We start from the raw sequence: 21,804 nt of genomic DNA on the forward strand, positions 1-21,804 counted from the left end.
AATGGTAGAACAGTTAAGACTGACACTTAGCACCAGCTCATTGTCCCTCTACTTATCGGCTCTGTAGAAAGCTGGGTGACAACCCGTAGGCGTTCTGTGATGGCAGCACCGGACCCGTGACCGCCCCCCCGAGCGAGGCACAAACATTCACACCAAACACGAGTCGTCAGATTAAACTTTATCTTTCCTTCAATCACAATATATTAATTATAACAGAACATTACAAGATGGAGGTGCGAGGCACGCGGCACCTCACGCCCCAACGGGTGACATTTGGTATGTGCAGTATACACGCAGCATCGACATATGATTGAGGCACGAGGCGCGAGGCGCCAGCCAACACTGCAGTACATCAATGAGGCACCGAGTAACATTATGGCTAAAAAGTATCGGCAGCGCCTGGAGAATGGTCACCGGAGGCCGCCACCGACATGACTGAGGCAGACAGTGTCTGAAACCTCGCTGGTAGCAACAATGAACAGTTATGGCTGCTGACATGACTGAGGAGGCGTGAGGCACATGTTACCTTACACCTCAGCATTTGGTATGTGGCTTCTCCCATAATAAGAGTCAATCAGCACCTCTGACATGACTGAGGTATGAGGCACCATGTTTCACACATCAATGGAGTCGCCCAGTAAACATGTTTCTCTAAGTCTTACAGGACCGAGGCGCGAGGCGCACTGTATCATACGCCTCAGCACCGCCGACATTTGGTAAGTGCAGATTGAGGCATGAGGCACCCGTCGCCTCCAGAATGCTGGCAGACCGGTGGAGCGGAATGTGAACGGAGGGCGAGGACAGACGAGCGGAGGGGGGAGGGGGTAGTCAGGCTGTGACCCCGCCTCCAACAGACAAGGGGTGGGGTCACAAGTAAGGCACACAGATGTTGAAGAACTACAACTCCCAGCATGCTCAAAGATGAGTGGTGTAATACATGATAAGGCAACACGATGGGCATTCCAGTCTCTGGCCGGGCGGCGCCACGAGGGCGAGAACTTCCCACCATAATAATGTCCGTTCATCTAATTTCTCCAAGATGGCGGCTCCGAGCAGTCACCAAGGCAACTAAGGGGGGCAAGCGCCTGACACGCCCACATGGCGCAGCGCTACGATCGCGCCCTCAGGTCCAGATCGCTGTAATAATCCCTGAGGAATTTAAGGTTTGGGTTGATTTGGTCGCATTCAGTTATTGTCAGGAACGAAGGGCATTAGACATGGCACTAGAGCCTGGCATAGGACTGGCACAGGGTGTGGTCCCTGATGTCCCCCCAGCCGCCGTTCTTCATGGGCGGCGGGTTGCGGATTTCCTGCTGCCGGCTGGCTATGCTGATGGCCTTCGGGAAGAGCTGGCCACTCAGTTGCCGGATCTTGGCCCGCAGAGCCTGGGAGGAGGCATCCGTGTTGGCGCAGGGTCCGTAGCGCCCGCACATGCCACCATCCTCAGCTTTGGCGGGGAGCGTGAGAACTCGCGGCAGGCGGGCAGACAGCACCTTGAGTGGGTGTGCCAGGCAGGCGGCAGAGATGTGCTGCAGGCTCCAGTCCCAGTTGTAGTCGTCGTAGGTGCAGAACTGTGCCAGGCACCCCATCAGCTGGTAGTACGTCTCTCTCGATACTGCGATGGCGGCGCTGTGCCGCGGGGCCACAAAGCCGCTCAGTTCCATGTGCTGCGGGTCAGGTGACGACTCCGGGATACCCGTGCCACCCAGGCTCAGCATGTGGCAGCCTTCCTCTTGGCATTGTTTCTGCATGAGCCTTAGGACGTGCAGCCAGTCTGGGAACAGGTAGCTGCCCTCATCCAGGAAGAGGATATGCCCACTGTGCCCGCTCACCTCCCGCACCCTCTCCCATATGAAGTGCAGCTTCCACCACCAGTGGTGCTTGTCCTGGGTGAAGGCAGCCTCTCGGTAGTGGCCGTGGCTGTCCGGGTACTTGGCATTGCTGCAGCCTTTGAGAAGGGCAGACTCCTTGGGCATATCCCGTGGGCAGTCGGCAGGGTCGCTGCCAGGAAACTCATCTGGATAGAAGCTCAGGCTGTATGGGAAGTAGACTGGCAGCACCCGGCAGAAGTTTATGGACGTCATGGCGCGGGCAGCCTCCGGGCACGGCTGCTGCATGCTCAGCACCAGTAGTAGGCGGCTAGTGGCACCCGGGCCAGCGCTCTGCAGAGACTCAGCCAGCAGCTGCAGCCGGGACCCGCTGCCCGGCCCTCCTCGGACCTGCACCACCAGCACCAGCTCAGGGGGACCGGGAAACCGCTCTGCATTGCGCATCGGCTGCCGGAGGTTGTTGCGGTAGGCTGCCAGTCTCCTCTGTAGCGGAGCGCCACTTGGCAGCTGGAAGCCGGAGGGATCCTTCTCGCTGGGCGGCTCTGTGGGCGACGGGTCATCCAGGCGGGAAGATGTGAGCAGCAGCCAGGTGCCGAGGGCCAGGAGCAGCAGCAGGGCGGCGATCTTCTTCTTGTGTAGGGTCAGCCGCATGGCAAGAGCTGGGTGCCAACTGGGGGGGATGCAGGACTGAGCCCTCTGCCACCAGACGCCAACTGTGCCCCTCTACTATCTCACCCGAGCCCTCATCACCCAGTATATACCCCTGTTCCCTATATACCCCGCTATATACCCCTGTGCCCTACACACCCCCTGTGCCCTACACACCTCACTATATACCCCTGTGCCCTACACACCTCACTATATACACCTGTGCCCTACACACCTCACTATATACCCCTGTGCCCTATATACCCCGCTATATACCCCTGTGCCCTACACACCTCGCTATATACCCCTGTGCCCTATATACCCCGCTATATACCCCTGTGCCCTACACACCCCGCTATATACCCCTGTGCCCTACACACCTCGCTATATACCCCTGTGCCCTACACACCTCGCTATATACCCCTGTGCCCTACACACCTCGCTATATACCCCTGTGCCCTACACACCTCGCTATATACCCCCGTGCCCTACACACCTCGCTATATACCCCTGTGCCCTACACACCTCGCTATATACCCCCTGTGCCCTACACACCCCACTATATACCCCTGTACAGTCACACCTCACTATATACCTCTGTGCCCTACACACCCCGCTATATACCCCTGTGCCCTACACACACTATATACCCCCTGTGCCCCATAAACCTACCCCTCAGGCCCCGTACCTGCCCCTCCCCGGGCACCTCAGCCTCTCGGTCTCCTCCGTCCTCCAGGTACTGAACACCTGAACTGACTGACTGGACTTTACCCGGCCATGGGGTGCCTGACGTCACGTCCAACCAACCAATCACACAGCACTGACGACGCACTGCGCCACAGGACCGCCCAAAGGGGAGTGTCCGGCGTAAACTTTTCACCAATAAGAAATGGAGCTGAGTGAGCGGACGGCCACGTTTACTAAGGGCAAGGGTGCCAGGACTTCAGCCCGTACTGTTTATAGGGGGCCGTCCTGATGAGACGTTGGTGAATAAGGGGTTAACACATCCTAGAGGGGTAGACACGTGATGTAAGAATTATTGGGGTGTGCCCTCCCCCCCATTGTAATCGCCGGGGTCCTGTGTGCACGGAAATAGGGACAACTCCCACCCCCATCATTTCCATTACTACAACCACCTTGTGTCATCTAGAATCCTGGGGTCTTATGGCAGAGTGTGACTACCCGACTCACTACTACCCTCATCATCGTGTTAGGGAGAGTACAGGCTATGAAGTGCTGAGCACCTTATGACACATCCTATGTAATAATGGGTGTGATAGGTAATTTAGAGTGTAAGCTCCTGTGCCCAGTGACTAAAGATAATTCTCTCTGATTGCCGCTTCTCTTTCTGAGCCGGAGCCTGAGGATGAGACCCAGCCTGGACCCCAGCGCCCTGCCCCCACAGCAGGATAGTCCGTTTTTTTTTTTTTAGTAGTGTTTCCGGTTCCGTTTTTCCGTATAATTACATAGAAAAAATTGGGCTGGGCATAAAATTTTCAATAGACGGTTCTGCAAAAACGGAACGGATGCGTTAGACATACGGAGTACATTCTGTATGTGTTCCGTTTTTTTTTGCAGACCCATTGACTTGAATGGAGCCACAGAACGGTATTCACGGGCAATAATAGGACATGTCCTATCTTTGAACGAAAAAGAAAAACGGAACGCATACGGAGTACATTGTTTTTTTTTTGCAGAACCACTGAAATGAACGGAACGCAAAAAAAAAAAACGTTCGTGTGAAAGAGGCCTGACAACAAGGTTACCAGAGTCGGGCCCCTCACTGACACTTTTACAGTCATCAGCCAGGATAAGCGGCGTCGCCCGGTCTCATTATACTGCGGTGAAGTCATTTATGACTCTATAAAGACTGGGGTGACGGCCCCCGGCACGCCCCGGGTGTGGGGCCCCGGTTGCCCTCAGCGCAGAGCATCGTACGAGGTACAGAGCCAAGATCCAAAATCGTATCCCCCTATGCAGAGGATAAGCGTCGCACTGGGGTCCCTGGTCACTCCTCTCATGGTCGCAGTTCTCAGTCCCATATGGTCCATAGTGCGCAGTGGCGCTCATTCCCGACCACCACTCCATTCAGGTGGGAGATGTGGGACCCCCAGCGATCAGGCGCTTGTCCCCAAACCTGAGGGTCTGCCCATGAAAAATCGCCAGGAATAACGGGGGCGTCCGGTACAAGCCAATGGCCGAGCATGCCCACTCTGGAGTCTCGTGCTGCACATACAGGGGGCGGCGGCGGTCACATGGGCGGACAGCCTGCGACCCCCGCGGGGATTAAACTGTAATGTGGCTTTCAGTATAAAACATTTACACTGTTCAAAAAAAATATATAAACTTTAACGTCATCAGCGTTTTAGAGGAAAATCCAAAGTAATGTCCCCGGAGAACCGCGGCCGCCACCGCGCTTCCAGTTACCTCTAGAGCTGCATTCATAATTCTGGAATCCCACCAGACCTTACCACAAAGGACGCAGAAGTCCAGAGCTCCTGCAGCCACACACAGGGGTTGTTTTTATAATTGTGAAGACACAATACAAAATTCAGACTTATTTTTTTAATTTTTTTTATGTGTTTTTTTAGTCACTCATTTTAGGAAACATCAGAAAAAAAAAAATGGCACAGCGAGAGCATACTGCGATTATATACAGAGAAAAAAATAAAATAGAGGTGGGACAGAACGCCAAAAGTTTGGGAGAAAGCATCGCGCATGCGCAGCCGTCCTCCATTAATTTCTATGGGAGCACAAGAAACGAACGCAGGGCGGCCGCGCACGCACGGTCCGGTCTATAAAGCACATGGTAAAACGTCTCTCAATCCGGCGCTGCCCAAAGTACAAGGAATTCTTAGTGCAACGTTTTACAGGTGTTCAGCAGAGTCGGGGTTAATCACAGAACCAGTAGAACAGGCCGAGTGATGCAGGGGCCCGAGGTGACATCACAAGGGCGCGGGGCTGCGATTACTGACCGAGTAACAGAGGATGATGGGAGAGCTCAGCGCTACATCCGGCACATTGTACAGCCAACGGCTTAAAGGGCAAGAGCACAATTCTATAAGAAAAAAAAAAAGGGAGGGGGGGGGACAGGGGGTTCCAACTGGAGCCGCTCATCTCCACCCCCCCCCCCCCCACCACCACCAATAAAACCAGCACCCACACCCTGAGAAAACAAGGTTTAGGTTTGGTTTTTGAAAACTGTGGTTGGCAAGCTGAGGATGAACGATGGGGACGTCCATCAGATGGTGGGACTGAGCTGCAGTGTAAAGCATAGCGGAGAGACTGTAACTCTATGCCTTAAAGACGTGAGCAGATGGAAGCATGGCAGAGTACACGATACGCTGGACATCTCCAGGAGCTGCCGGACGGTGTAAATCAATGACCGGCACCCCATCTTGATTTCTGTCCCCCCCCCCGCATCTTGATTTCTGTCCCCCCCCCCCCCCATCTTGATTTCTCCCCCCCCGCTGTTTACTGGTACAGAAGACGAGGCAATTGTCAGTCACATTCAGCAGTTTTTTGGTGACATCAGAGCCTCCTCCGCTGTGGCTCGCATCTAAAGTTTCCCATGGATGACTGAGGGGGGGACAGGGGGTTACTCACAGGGTGACTGAACAACGGTGCTCTTCATGTAACCCCGATCCTATACAGAACATACTACAACCTCCCACCACAGGGCACGCCGCCTCTTAGCTACAGCCACCAAATCAACCAACTGTCATGGAGTCCAGCAGACGGCGGCAAGACTTTAATGCTCCGCCTGGCAGAGACTCGAGTCCGCGGCCCTGACCAGGAGGACGGATCACATCATGAAGAAAAAGTCGTCGTCGTCGTCATCATCGTCGTCGGAGAAGAGATCCCCCTGATCCTCGATGTCCTCGTCGGAGAAGGAGTAGTGCGAGTCTTCGCTGTCCCACAAGATGTCCTCCTGCAGCAGGTCATCGGCTTCCTCGCTGCTGGAGAGGATGATGTCAGAGGGTAGGGGGCTGCCCTCGCTGTCAGAGGAGACCGGGATGGAGCGGAGGAGCGTCTCTGCTGCCTGATCTGAAAACCAGACGAGAAGGGGTTATACAACGCAGGTCACAGGCTGGAACATAAAGGGTTACTCTGACTACAGCCAAGGGCTAGGGACACCCGGGACAAAGGGGCTGCGCCTCCCCTCATCAGTACACAACAGGGTAAGATCTCTACCTGCTGTCAGCGAATGGGAACTTTCATGCTAGTAACAAACCTTCAGCTGCGAGAAGGATTTAGTCTTGGGGTCAGCCTCTGGATGTAGTCAAGCATGTTCCCATTCACAGACAGCAAGCAGAAATCTGAGCAACGATGAGGTATAATGCTGCAGAACGTCTCAGTGTCTGGTAGTTCAGAGATCAGCGGCCCAGTCCGTACACCCAGGAGGCCTCTAGATAATGGGGTCCCCCCCCCTCTATAATCCACACAGACCCCATCAGCGCAGGGTTCAGCTCAGCACTTCGGGGCCCCAAAAAGAAACGGGAGCCACAGACGAGGCAGAACCAGGAGGAAAAATCATCCTCATCATCAGTACAGAGAGTGAACATATACTGCTTTGCGATCACATCCCCCCTCCCCGCACTGAACCCACGCTCACTAGAGATCAGCGGTGGCATCACTGAGAATGCCGCCTATCACTAGAGATCAGTGGTGACATCACTGAGAATGCCGCCTATCACTAGAGATCAGCGGTGGCATCACTGAGAATGCAGCCTATCACTAGAGATCAGCAGTGCCATCACTGAGAATGTAGCCTATCCATCACTAGAGATCAGCGGTGCCATCACTGAGAATGCCGCCTATCACTAGAGATCAGCAGTGCCATCACTGAGAATGCAGCCTATCCATCACTAGAGATCAGCGGTGCCATCACTGAGAATGCCGCCTATCACTAGAGATCAGCAGTGCCATCACTGAGAATGCAGCCTATCCATCACTAGAGATCAGCGGTGCCATCACTGGGAATGCCGCCTATCACTAGAGATCAGCGGTGCCATCACTGAGAATGCCGCCTATCCATCACTAGAGATCAGCGGTGCCATCACTGGGAATGCTGACTATCACCAGAGATCAGTGGTGCCATCACTGGGAATGCAGCCTATCACTAGAGATCAGCGGTGTCATCACTGGGAATGCCGCTTATCACTAGAGATCAGCGATGCCACCACTGAGAATGCCGCCTATCCATTCACTAGAGATCAGCGGTGCCATCACTGGGAATCTGCCTATCACTAGAGATCAGCGATGACATCACTGAGGATGCAGCCTATCACTAGAGATCAGCGGTGCCATTACTGCGAATCTGCCTATCACTAGAGATCAGCGGTGCCACCACTGAGGATGCCGCCTATCACTAGAGATCAGCGGTGCCATCACTGGGAATGTGGCGGTGGATCTCTTATAGTGCCGGTCTCCTGGAAGCCTCAGTCGCCGGATGCTGGAGTATGGGTCACCCACCTCTCACCTTTGCGCTCTAGTATGAGAGCCAGGCGACGGTCCTGCATTTCGGGGCTCAGTTTGTCCACCATGCGGTTAATACAATTGTCCAGGACGAGGGAACGGGTCTGGGTCGTTATCTCCTGCCGGCAGATGGGACATTCTTCTTTTCTCTTTCTCCATGACTGGATGCAGAAGCAGCAGAAGCTGTGGGCGCAGTTCAGGGTCACGGCCTGTGGGGGCAGTAGACAGTTACACACTGGTTCCGGACTCTGACCGCGGCCACGCGCTGCGACCCCTCACCTCGATGAAGTGCTCGGAGCAGATGATGCACTGCAGCTCATTGTCCAGGACGTCGTTCATGTGGTTGAAGACCTCCTCCTTCTGCGCGGCCACCTTTTCCTTATCCTCCTGTTAAAATGCAGGAAAGTCACATCCAACAATCTAAGGACTACAACCCCCAGCAGAGCCGTCACAATACTGCACCTTGGTTTCCTGTAGCTCTTTATTTTTTGCTTGAATTATTTGTTCAAAATCCCGGCGACTGCGGTTCAGATCTTCCATGAGCAGCGAGTGCTGAGAAGACATCGGAGGATCTCAAATCAGGACGACCCAGCAGGAAATATGGCGCCGCAAATCCCTCAAATACTACTACTGACCCAGAGCTCCACCTACAATCACTGCGCCCTCATACAATATTACTACTGACCCTGAGCTCCACCTATAATCACTGCGCCCTCATACAATATTACTACTGACCCAGAGCTCCACCTTCTATAATCACTGCGCCCTCATACAATATTACTACTGACCCAGAGCTCCACCGACAATCACTGCGACCTCATACAATATTACTACTGACCCAGAGCTCCACCGACAATCATACAATACTACTACTGACCCAAAGCTCCACCGACAATCACTGCGCCCTCATACAATATTACTACAGACCCAGAACTCCACCTTCTATAATCACTGCGCCCTCATACAATATTACTACTGACCCTGAGCTCCACCTATAATCACTGCGCCATCATACAATATTACTACTGACCCAGAGCTCCACCGACAATCACTGCGCCCTCATACAATACTACTACTGACCCAAAGCTCCACCGACAATCACTGCGCCCTCATACAATATTACTACAGACCCAGAGCTCCACCTTCTATAATCACTGCGCCCTCATACAATACTACTACTGACCCAAAGCTCCACCGACAATCACTGCGCCCTCTTTCAATATTACTACAAACCCAGAGCTCCACCTTCTATAATCACTGTGCCCTCATACAATATTACTACTGACCCAGAGCTCCACCGACAATCACTGCGCCCTCATACAATATTACTACTGACCCAGAGCTCCACCTACAATCACTGCGCCCTCATACAATATTACCACTGACCCAGAGCTCCACCTACAATCACTGCGCCCTCATACAATATTACTACTGACCCAGAGCTCCACCTTCTATAATCACTGCGCCCTCATACAATACTACTACTGACCCAGAGCTCCACCTACAATCACTGCGCCCTCATACAATATTACTACTGACCCAGAGCTCCACCTACAATCACTGCGCCCTCATACAATATTACTACTGACCCAGAGCTCCACCTACAATCACTGCGCCCTCATACAATATTACTACTGACCCAGAGCTCCACCTACAATCACTGCGCCCTCATACAATATTACTACTGACCCAGAGCTCCACCTACAATCACTGCGCCCTCATACAATATTACCACTGACCCAGAGCTCCACCTACAATCACTGCGCCCTCATACAATACTACTACTGACCCAGAGCTCCACCTTCTATAATCACTGCGCCCTCATACAATACTACTACTGACCCAGAGCTCCACCTACAATCACTGCGCCCTCATACAATATTACTACTGACCCAGAGCTCCACCTACAATCACTGCGCCCTCATACAATACTACTACTGACCCAGAGCTCCACCTACAATCACTGCGCCCTCATACAATATTACTACTGACCCAGAGCTCCACCGACAATCACTGCGCCCTCATACAATATTACTCCAGACCCAGAGCTCCACCTTCTATAATCACTGCGCCCTCATACAATACTACTACTGACCCAAAGCTCCACCGACAATCACTGCGCCCTCATACAATATTACTACTGACCCAGAGCTCCACCTTCTATAATCACTGCGCCCTCATACAATATTACTACTGACCCAGAGCTCCACCTTCTATAATCACTGCGCCCTCATACAATATTACTACTGACCCAGAGCTCCACCTACAATCACTGCACCCTCATACAATACTACTACTGACCCAGAGCTCCACCTACAATCACTGCGCCCTCATACAATACTACTACTGACCCAGAGCTCCACCGACAATCACTGCGCCCTCATACAATATTACTACTGACCCAGAGCTCCACCTACAATCACTGCGCCCTCATACAATATTACTACTGACCCAGAGCTCCACCTACAATCACTGCGCCCTCATACAATATTACTACTGACCCAGAGCTCCACCTACAATCACTGCGCCCTCATACAATACTACTACTGACCCAAAGCTCCACCGACAATTACTGCGCCCTCATACAATATTACTACTGACCCAAAGCTCCACCGACAATTACTGCGCCCTCATACAATACTACTACTGACCCAAAGCTCCACCGACAATTACTGCGCCCTCATACAATATTACTACTGACCCAGAGCTCCACCTTCTATAATCACTGCGCCCTCATACAATATTACCACTGACCCAGAGCTCCACCGACAATCACTGCGCCCTCATACAATATTACTACTGACCCAGAGCTCCACCGACAATCACTGCGCCCTCATACAATACTACTACTGACCCAGAGCTCCACCTACAATCACTGAGCCCTCATACAATATTACTACTGACCCAGAGCTCCACCTACAATCACTGCGCCCTCATACAATACTACTACTGACCCAGAGCTCCACCTATAATCACTGCGCCCTCATACAATATTACCACTGACCCAGAGCTCCACCTACAATCACTGCGCCCTCATACAATATTACTACTGACCCAGAGCTCCACCGACAATCACTGCGCCCTCATACAATATTACTACTGACCCAAAGCTCCACCGACAATTACTGCGCCCTCATACAATATTACTACTGACCCAGAGCTCCACCTTCTATAATCACTGCGCCCTCATACAATATTACTACTGACCCAGAGCTCCACCTACAATCACTGCGCCCTCATACAATATTACTACTGACCCAGAGCTCCACCGACAATCACTGCGCCCTCATACAATATTACTACTGACCCAGAGCTCCACCTTCTATAATCACTGCGCCCTCATACAATATTACTACAGACCCAGAGCTCCACCGACAATCACTGCGCCCTCATACAATATTACTACTGACCCAGAGCTCCACCGACAATCACTGCGCCCTCATACAATATTACCACAGACCCAGAGCTCCACCGACAATCACTGCACCCTCATACAATATTACTACTGACCCAGAGCTCCACCGACAATCACTGCGCCCTCATACAATATTCCCACAGACCCAGAGCTCCACCGACAATCACTGCGCCCTCATACAATATTACCACAGACCCAGAGCTCCACCGACAATCACTGCGCCCTCATACAATATTACCACAGACCCAGAGCTCCACCGACAATCACTGCGCCCTCATACAATATTACCACAGACCCAGAGCTCCACCGACAATCACTGCGCCCTCATACAATATTACCACAGACCCAGAGCTCCACCGACAATCACTGCGCCCTCATACAATACTACTACTGACCCAGAGCTCCACCTACAATCACTGCGCCCTCATACAATATTACCACAGACCCAGAGCTCCACCTTCTATAATCACTGCGCCCTCATACAATATTACTACTGACCCAGAGCTCCACCGACAATCACTGCGCCCTCATACAATACTACTACTGACCCAAAGCTCCACCGACAATTACTGCGCCCTCATACAATATTACTACTGACCCAGAGCTCCACCTTCTATAATCACTGCGCCCTCATACAATATTACTACTGACCCAGAGCTCCACCTACAATCACTGCGCCCTCATACAATATTACTACTGACCCAGAGCTCCACCGACAATCACTGCGCCCTCATACAATATTACTACTGACCCAGAGCTCCACCTTCTATAATCACTGCGCCCTCATACAATACTACTACTGACCCAGAGCTCCACCGACAATCACTGCGCCCTCATACAATATTACTACTGACCCAGAGCTCCACCGACAATCACTGCGCCCTCATACAATATTACTACAGACCCAGAGCTCCACCGACAATCACTGCACCCTCATACAATATTACTACTGACCCAGAGCTCCACCGACAATCACTGCGCCCTCATACAATACTACTACTGACCCAGAGCTTCACCTACAATCACTGCGCCCTCATACAATATTACCACAGACCCAGAGCTCCACCTTCTATAATCACTGCGCCCTCATATAATATTACTACTGACCCAGAGCTCCACCTACAATCACTGCGCCCTCATACAATACTACTACTGACCCAGAGCTCCACCGACAATCACTGCGCCCTCATACAATACTACTACTGACCCAAAGCTCCACCGACAATTACTGCGCCCTCATACAATATTACTACTGACCCAGAGCTCCACCTTCTATAATCACTGCGCCCTCATACAATATTACTACTGACCCAGAGCTCCACCTTCTATAATCACTGCGCCCTCATACAATATTACTACTGACCCAGAGCTCCACCTACAATCACTGCGCCCTCATACAATATTACTACTGACCCAGAGCTCCACCTTCTATAATCACTGCGCCCTCATACAATATTACTACTGACCCAGAGCTCCACCGACAATCACTGCGCCCTCATACAATATTACTACAGACCCAGAGCTCCACCTTCTATAATCACTGCGCCCTCATACAATATTACTCAGTGTTACCACATTCCTCAGACAGCACAGATATCTAGATCTTGACGTCACCTCTTTCAGCGCCTGCGCCAGCTGCTCCCCCAGAGGCTCCTCTTCTGCCTGCGATGGTTTCCCCTGTGATCAGAAGGAGACAAAGTTAATTTGACCCCAAACACTGGAGACCCCCACATCCCACAGCACAGCCTCATTACATACAGAGGAAATCCTCTGCAACAAGGCGGAAAGCCAAATGAGGGCGATACCGGGCCTTCAGATGGGCGAGTGGTTAAAGGGGTTCTCCTGGAACTACTATTGATGATCTTCAGGGTAGATCACCAGTATCAGCGGGGGTCCGACACCCGGGATCCCTGCCGATCAGCTGTTAAAAGAGGCCGGAGCTCTGAGCGCTTAGGCCTCTTCCTAGGTCATGTGACATCCCGCGGAAGTCAATGGAGCTGAGCTGCACTACACGATGCACGGCACTGACGAGGGCTCAGATAAGTATGGCTTAGGATAGGTCATCATTACCTTTACCCGGAGAACCCCTTTAGCCCCAGACTATCTGTGCCTTCAGGAGGGGCCACTTTAACCCCTTCATGACATCTGCCACACATGTATGGCGGATATTGGGTCTTTAAAGATAGTGCCTGCTCCGGAGCGTTCATGGGATAACCCCTTTAACAAAAGGCTGCACATCGGCACCCCACAATCATGTCACGGGGACACCGATGAGCAAATAAATAGGGGCCCATCCCCCGAATCTCTGACATTCTGTGGTTGCTACTGAATAGAATTTAAAAAGGTTAAATGTCCGGACATTGCAGCAGGGGATTTAGGTACATATTTTGGATGTCACTAGTGTGGGAACAGCTCCTGAGCCGGCACCAGGAGGACTAGCCTGCCAGGACGGGACCTGCACATATGGGCATGCTGTAGCGCGGCTGACCCCACGTACAGAAATCCAGTCTCTACAACAGAAGACTGAGCACAGGGTCATTGGCGGTCATCCGTACCGTGCTTCCTTGCTCCTCCTGGAAGACCTTCTTCAGCTCACTGACCCTCTGGAGATGCTCCTCATGTTTACTGCACAGCTCCTTCTGAAGGTCCTGGAGCTGCTGCTGTGTGGACGCTGGTTGTCTGCTGCCCGTGGAGCCGCTCTGCTCAGGGATCTTCAGCTTCTCCTGGACCTGAGCATTTAGGTCCCTAAGTTCTACAATAGACTGTCTCATTTTGGTCAAATGGAAATTGCTCTGAGACGGTGTTTGAGAGGGGGCCATCATATCAGCGTCCATGGAGCTCTCCAAATCCACCACAGCCTCCACTTTCACTGTGGGCTGCTTGGCCATCTCAGTCTTACGGGACCTGGTTGGCTCTCTGCAGTCTTTCGAGACCCGGTGGATTTTGGCCCTGGAGGTGCCGGAGGTGCCCTCCGTCCCAGAGGCCTCAGAGTCCTCACAGTTCAGCTTACGTTTGGTTCTGGTCGACTTTCTCTTCCCCGACTGCGGAGTCAAATGCGGTCGGATCTGTTCTAGATTTTCCTGAACCAGTTCATATTCAAACTCGGCCTGTTCTGTGTTGGGTAGAGCCACCCCCACCTGGACGCAGCTCCCTCTGGTCACGACGTAGGGCTTCTGAGGCTCCAGCTTCTGTTTATTGAGGAAAACGCCATTGAGGCTCTGCAAGAGAGAAGACAATCAGAACCTCCTCCAACAAGAATGACCCCGATTCCAGGCTGCAGGAGACCCACAGTGCAAGCAATCCAGCGGCAGGCGGAGGTGGCCCACAGCAAGTCAGCCAGCTGCTACCGGATACTAGTCACGGAGCAGCGTCACCCACAGCATTATATAGGGTTTGTGGTTATAATACCAGCGGAACGTGACAACCTTTATATAAGGGGATGTTATTTACCTGCACTAGATCGCACCCAAAGACTCCACACAAACAGTCAAGATACTGTTCATCAGATCCGCAGCATTTATATTCATCAGGGATCCAACTAGTGTGAACACAGCATTACTGATCCTGTATTATACTCCAGAGCTGCACTCACTATTCTGCTGGTGCAGTCACAGTGTACATACATTACTTATCCTGTACTGATCCTGAGGTATTATACTGCAGAGCTGCACTCACTATTCTGCTGGTGCAGTCACTGTGTACATACATTACATTACTTATCCTGTACTGATCCAGAGCTGCACTCACTATTCTGCTGGTGGAGTCACTGTGTACATACATTACTTATCCTGTACTGATCATTAGTTACATCCTGTATTATACTCCAGAGCCGCACTCACTATTCTGCTGGTGCAGTCACTGTGTACATACATTACATTACTTATCCTGTACTGATCCTCAGTTACATCCTGTATTATACTCCAGAGCTGCACTCACTATTCTGCTGGTGGAGTCACTGTGTACATACATTACTTATCCTGTACTGATCCTGAGTTACATCCTGTATTATACTCCAGAGCTGCACTCACTATTCTGCTGGTGCAGTCACTGTGTACATACATTACTTATCCTGATCCTGAGTTACATCCTGTATTATACTCCAGAGCTGCACTCACTATTCTGCTGGTGCAGTCACTGTGTACATACATTACTTATCCTGTACTGATCCTGAGTAACATCCTGTATTATACTCCAGAGCTGCACTCACTATTCTGCTGGTGCAGTCACTGTGTACATACATTACTTATCCTGTACTGATCCTGAGTTACATCCTGTATTATACTCCAGAGCTGCACTCACTATTCTGCTGGTGCAGTCACTGTGTACATACATTACTTATCCTGTACTGATCCTGAGTTACATCCTGTATTATACTCCAGAGCTGCACTCACTATTCTGCTGGTGCAGTCAGTCACTGCTCCGCAGCTTCAGAGCTGACATCTCCCAGCATTCTCTGCCCGTCCTGCATACACATAGATGCTGCTCTGGCGATTTGGGAAGTGGTTTCTCTACTAAAAGCAAACCAAGAAGCGCCCGTTTCCCGCTCAGCCCTTTACGCTGTATTCGCGCACCCACAGGCAGCGTCCGCGCTCGGTGTCCAGGAAACGCTGGTTTGGCAACAGGTTCAACACTTCTCAAATTAAGCAAAAAATTCGGCCACCCGAGCTGTGCTACTAAAAATCATCTTTTATTGAAAAATCCATTAAAAATAAATTCCTGGATTTTTGCAGCACAGCTCGGGTGCCCGAATTTTTTGCTTTGAGAAGAAGTGTTTTCTCTCCACTATGATCTGTACAGTCATCGGATATAGAAAAACTATAGAAAAATGCCCCCCTTCCTATTTATTTTTTTTGGGTCTCACGCAGCAACTCTTTGTATCTCATTAACAAGTGAGGAATCAGATCAACGGAAATTCAATTCTTCCTCCACTGCCCCCTGCTGGCACCCGGTAACCCTCCACTGCCCCCTGCTGGCACCCGGTAACCCTCCACTGCCCCCTGCTGGCACCCGGTAACCCTCCGCTGCCCCCTGCTGGCACCCGGTAACCCTCCGCTGCCCCCTGCTGGCGCCCGGTAACCCTCCGCTGCCCCTTGCTGTCGCCCGGTAACCCTCCGCTGCCCCCTGCTGGCGCCCGGTAACCCTCCGCTGCCCCCTGCTGGCGCCCTCTAACCCTCCGCTGCCCCCTGCTGGTGCCCTCTAACCCTCCGCTGCCCCCTGCTGGCGCCCGGTAACCCTCCGCTGCCCCCTGCTGGCGCCCGGTAACCCTCCGCTGCCCCCTGCTGGCGCCCGGTAACCCTCCGCTGCCCCCTGCTGGCGCCCGGTAACCCTCCGCTGCCCCCTGCTGGCGCCCTCTACTGCCCCCTGCTGGCGCCCGGGTAACCCTCTGCTGCCCCCTGCTGGCGCCCTCTAACCCTCTGCTGCTATCCCCTGGTGCCGGGTAACCCTCTGCTGCCCCCTGCGGGTTCACACTGACTATTGATTCTTCCCTTTCTCAACTAGTGCTTACTAGTTATTTAATGCAATATATTTACCCCAAAATGGTTCCTAAACAAAAAACACAACAAGAAAAATCAGGAGGGTCAGGCTACTTTCACACTGGCGTTTTGGCTTTCCGTTTGCGAGATCCGTTCAGGGTTCTCACACGCGGTCCAAAAACGGATCAGTTTTGCCCTAATGCATTCTGAATGGAAAAGGATCCGCTCAGAATGCATCAGTTTGCCTCCGTTCCGCCTCCATTCCGCTCTGGAGGCCGCCTGCAGCGTTTTGCTGTCCGCTTGACGAAACTGATCCGTCCTCACCCCCAATGTAAGTCAATGGGGACGGATCCGTTTTCACTGACACAATAGAAAACGGATCCGTCCTCCACTGACTTTCAATGAAGTTCATGACGGATCCGCCTTGGCTATGTTACAGATAATACAAACAGACACATACGGTTCTATTATTGCAACGGATCCGTCTTTGCAGATCCATGACGGATCCGCCCAAAACGCGAGTGTGAACGTAGCCTTAAAGGGAACCTGTCACCGGGATTTTGTGTATAGAGCCGAGGACATGGGCTGCTAGATGGCCGCTAGCACATCCGCAATACCCAGTCCCCATAGCTCTGTGTGCTTTTATTGTGTAAAAAAAACACAATTTGATACATATGCAAATTAACCTGTCCCTGACTCATCTCACGTACAGGACTCATCTCAGGTTAATTTGCATATGGATCAAATCGTGTTTTTTACACAATAAAAGCACACAGAGCTATGGGGACTGGGTATTGCGGATGTGCTGGCGGCCATCTAGCAGCCCATGTCCTCAGCTCTATACACAAAATCCCGGTGACAGGTTCCCTTTAAGGTGTTAGGAGGCTGAAGTCTTACTGACGGAGTTTTCTCCACTGATTCTATTAGGGACGTCTGGCGCCATCTAGTGTCGCACCTCGTGAACCTCGGGGATATATAGCACAGGCTACAGGTAAATCTACATCTACAGTGCTGCCCATAATTATTCATACTCCTGGCAAATTTTGACTTAAAGTTATTTTTATTCAACCAGCAAGTAATTTTTTGACGGGAAATGACATCGGTGTCTCCCAAAAGATAATAAGACGATGTACAAGAGGCATTAATGTGGGGAAAAAACATTTCTCAGCTTTTATTTACATTTGAGTAAAAAGTGTCCAGTCCAAAACTATTCCTACCCTTCACAAAGTGTCACAGTCTGTGGGAACATCAAAAGTTCTCCACCATTCCAAACAGTCCAAGCTGCTCTGAAGCCTCCTAATTACCCTGATTAATTGGGAACAGCTGTTTTAATCAACTCAACAGGTGAAGATCAGCAGCTCTCTGCAGCTGGTTTGTGGACAGTCATGGCAAAGACCAAGGAGCTCAGCGAGGACCTGCGGCTGCGCACAAGTCAGGAAAGGGCTACACGGCCATTTCTAAATGTCTTCAAGTTCCAGTGGCTACAGTGCAAAGTATTATTAAAAAATACAAGATGTTCCGCACTGTGGAAAACCTCAGAGGACGCGGTCGGAGGCCACAAGTGACCCCTGTGCTGCCAGGAGGATGGTTAGAATCCAAGGATCCCCACCAAGGCCGTCCTGGTGGATCTGGGCTCTGCTGGTGGCAATGTCTCATGACCAAGGAGGACGCCACTTCTCCAGATAAGGCACACAAAAGTCAACTTTAAGTCAAAATTTGCCAGGGGTATGAATAATTATGGGCAGCACTGTATATATATATATGTATATGTGTGTATGTTCTGCGATCACTCAAAAACGCAACCATGGATTTCTACGGCACTTGCTATACACATCCCTTGCTACCTGGAAAGAAATCTTGTGGGGTCTCTGCTCTCTAGCACGAACCGTTTCTGAGATATTCCCAAAAAAATGCATTAGCCAATAGAAGCCTGGTCACATGACCCAATAGAAGCTCGCAGGCCCTTAGTCTCCACATACACACAGTTTTAGACTCCATTCACACATCCGCAAGTGTTGTCCGCAATTCTGCGGAACGGGTGCGGACCCATTCATTCTCTATGGGGACTGCATGGATGCGGAGAGCACATAGTGCGCTGTCCACATTCGCATTTCCAAACCACGGGCCCGATCTTCTGGTCCGCAGCTCCGGAAAAAAAAAAAAAAATAGAGCATGTCCTATTATTGTCCGCAATTGCGGACAAGAATAGTTAGTTCTATGGGGGGTGCGGGCCGAGTGCATTGCGGATCCAGGCGTGTGAATGGACCCTTACTCCAGGTTTCCATAACAACCCGGCCATTTCTCTTCACTGCTGTAGGTCAGCTTTAGGCTGGGGCCACACGACACATAGGGCACAACTACGCTGCTACATTGAGGTCACACCACTATTTTTATAATGATAGTCTTCGGCAGGGACGCTCAACCTGCGGCCCTCCAGCTGTTGTAAAACTACAACTCCCACGATGCCCTTCTGTAGGATAATAGCTGTAGGCTGTCAGGGAATGATGGGAGTTGTAGTTTTTTATTTTATTTTACAGGTTGCCCCCCTGAGATCACACCCTGGGGGGCGCATTACACACCAGGGCTGATCTGCTAAGCCCCAGCAGCTCCTGCAGTTGGAGCCGACGTGTATACAGTGGGGGAGGGGCAGTAAAGACCACCTCCACCATCTCTATGGGGTCCTCTACCTCTGACCGGCCCCCTGTCCTGCCTGATCCCTCTCTCTCCCCTGACACATAAGGTGGCCGACCAACCTCACCCTAGTCAGCGGGTCCACCGCACAGGACCAGTCACCTGCACTACATCCTGCTGCTCCTGCGCTGAAATAACTCCCTGTTGTCAGACTTACGTTGTTGTCGGTGATGGTCCACTGACCCTCTGCGTTCTGCTTGAAGATGCAGTGCACCCGGGAGACCATGAGGGGGCACAGGGTGGACTGCAGCTGGTACGTGGTGAACGCTCTGCCCAAGGTCACCTGAAGAAAAGAGACAGTTATAGGCGGTATAAGGATGAGGCGTCCTGATCAGTGAAGGGTTAATACCGCGGATCTGGATGGAGGAGGGTTTTCAGAGACGCCACACATCATGTATCCCAGGACGGGTCTGCGGAGAGGGGCAGGAGCTACGTATGATACAGGGGGGCGTGTGGGGCAGGGGGCGCATACCATACGGGGGAGCGTGCGGGGCAGGGGGCGCATACCATACGGGGGAGCGTGCGGGGCAGGGGGCGCATACCATACGGGGGAGCGTGCGGGGCAGGGGGCGCATACCATACGGGGGAGCGTGCGGGGCAGGGGGCGCATACCATACGGGGGAGCGTGCGGGGCAGGGGGCGCATACCATACGGGGGAGCGTGCGGGGCAGGGGGCGCATACCATACGGGGGAGCGTGCGGGGCAGGGGGCGCATACCATACGGGGGAGCGTGCGGGGCAGGGGGCGCATACCATACGGGGGAGCGTGCGGGGCAGGGGGCGCATACCATACGGGGGAGCGTGCGGGGCAGGGGGCGCATACCATACGGGGGAGCGTGCGGGGCAGGGGGCGCATACCATACGGGGGAGCGTGCGGGGCAGGGGGCGCATACCATACGGGGGAGCGTGCGGGGCAGGGGGCGCATACCATACGGGGGAGCGTGCGGGGCAGGGGGCGCATACCATACGGGGGAGCGTGCGGGGCAGGGGGCGCATACCATACGGGGGAGCGTGCGGGGCAGGGGGCGCATACCATACGGGGGAGCGTGCGGGGCAGGGGGCGCATACCATACGGGGGAGCGTGCGGGGCAGGGGGCGCATACCATACGTGGGAGCGTGCGGGGCAGGGGGCGCATACCATACGGGGGAGCGTGCGGGGCAGGGGGCGCATACCATACGGGGGAGCGTGCGGGCCAGGGGGCGCACACCATACGGGGGGCGTGCGGGCCAGGGGGCGCACACCATACGAGGGGCGTGCGGGCCAGGGGGCGCACACCATACGAGGGGCGTGCGGGCCAGGGGGCGCACACCATACGAGGGAGCGTGCGGGGCAGGGGGCGCATACCATACGGGGGGAGCGTGCGGGGCAGGGGGCGCATACCATACGGGGGGAGCGTGCGGGGCAGGGGGCGCATACCATACGGGGGGCGTGGGGAGCGTGCGGGGCAGGGGGCGCATACCATACGGGGGAGCGTGCGGGGCAGGGGGCGCATACCATATGGGGGGCGTGCGGGGCAGGGGGCGCATACCATACGAGGGGCGTGCGGGGCAGGGGGCGCACACCATACGGGGGGCGTGCGGGGCAGGGGGCGCACACCATACGGGGGGCGTGTGGGGCAGGGGGCGCACACCATATGGGGGGCGTGCGGGGCAGGGGGCGCACACCATACGGGGGAGCGTGCGGGGCAGGGGGCGCACACCATATGGGGGGCAGGGGGGCGCACACTATATGGGGGCGTGCGGGGCAGGGGGCGCACACCATATGGGGGGCGGGACATGGCTGCTGTCCCCAGGAAGACGCACTCATCCCATACGCTTGTCCTCCACACTGTGTGAATACTGGCAGATAACATCAGGCCGCTGAAGGCTCGTATACACCCGGGTGTTATGTATAGGGCGCTGCTTTCCTCACCTCCTCCCCCTCAGGCAGTAGTAATATGTCCCGGCTTGATCCCAGTCTCCGCAGACACCAGCACGTGCCGCCGCTCATCCCGTCCCCGGTGTCCTCCATCTTTACCGCCTGTCATCCGCGGCCTATCGGAGGGAGAAATCAACAACAAGCCCGGACTAATCACATGCCGAGCATAGATTCAGTCAGTTGTAATCGAGCGCCGACAGCGGTCACCTGTAATCAACCAGGCGGACCAATCAGCGTGTGCGCCCTACAGACTCGCTGCAGGCAAGAGTAGCCGAATGTCGAACGAAACCAGTAGTAACCCAGCATTAGGGCGCTGACGTCACAGGCACAGCTCCGCGGGCGCTGACGTCAC

General features: G+C 53.3%; 2 protein-coding genes across 3 annotated transcripts; both read right to left on the minus strand.

Annotated features, from left to right (window-relative positions):
- Positions 1–163: 163 nt before the first annotated feature.
- Positions 164–3,114, minus strand: LOC120982837 (alpha-1,6-mannosyl-glycoprotein 2-beta-N-acetylglucosaminyltransferase-like). Its single transcript, XM_040413022.1, has 2 exons — positions 2,698–3,114; positions 164–2,592 (listed from the first exon to the last, which is right to left on the minus strand). Exon 2 carries the CDS (start codon positions 2,478–2,480, stop codon positions 1,224–1,226), a length of 1,257 nt encoding a protein of 418 aa, XP_040268956.1. The 5' UTR covers positions 2,481–2,592; positions 2,698–3,114; the 3' UTR covers positions 164–1,223.
- A 2,827-nt stretch (positions 3,115–5,941) lies between these two features.
- On the minus strand, positions 5,942–21,738 carry LOC120982838 (E3 ubiquitin-protein ligase rnf8-B-like). 2 transcript variants are annotated; one of them, XM_040413023.1, is made up of 8 exons: positions 21,447–21,738; positions 19,693–19,818; positions 13,926–14,588; positions 12,985–13,047; positions 8,418–8,507; positions 8,235–8,342; positions 7,960–8,164; positions 5,942–6,524 (listed from the first exon to the last, which is right to left on the minus strand). In XM_040413023.1, the coding sequence occupies exons 1-8, from the start codon at positions 21,543–21,545 to the stop codon at positions 6,283–6,285; spliced, it is 1,596 nt and encodes a 531-aa protein (XP_040268957.1). In that variant the 5' UTR covers positions 21,546–21,738; the 3' UTR covers positions 5,942–6,282. The 2 variants fall into 2 exon arrangements, with proteins under 2 accessions (XP_040268957.1, XP_040268958.1); XM_040413024.1 differs by having other exon boundaries at positions 6,371–6,524; positions 7,953–8,164.
- Positions 21,739–21,804: the final 66 nt, after the last annotated feature.

This window comes from Bufo bufo (assembly GCF_905171765.1).
Source record: "Bufo bufo chromosome 4 unlocalized genomic scaffold, aBufBuf1.1 SUPER_4_unloc_1, whole genome shotgun sequence".
Lineage (NCBI taxonomy): Eukaryota > Metazoa > Chordata > Amphibia > Anura > Bufonidae > Bufo > Bufo bufo.

Excerpts from the sequence above, each read along its gene's own strand:
- LOC120982837 (XM_040413022.1), bottom strand. The coding sequence starts at position 2,480 with ATGCGGCTGACCCTACACAAGAAGAAGATCGCCGCCCTGCTGCTGCTC.
- LOC120982838 (XM_040413023.1), bottom strand. The coding sequence starts at position 21,545 with ATGGAGGACACCGGGGACGGGATGAGCGGCGGCACGTGCTGGTGTCTG. Across the intron at positions 13,048-13,925 it reads AGGAGGAGCAAGGAAGCACG|GGGAAACCATCGCAGGCAGA; the intron begins GTACGGATGACC and ends TTCTGATCACAG. Across the intron at positions 6,525-7,959 it reads TCTCATACTAGAGCGCAAAG|ATCAGGCAGCAGAGACGCTC; the intron begins GTGAGAGGTGGG and ends TCTGGTTTTCAG.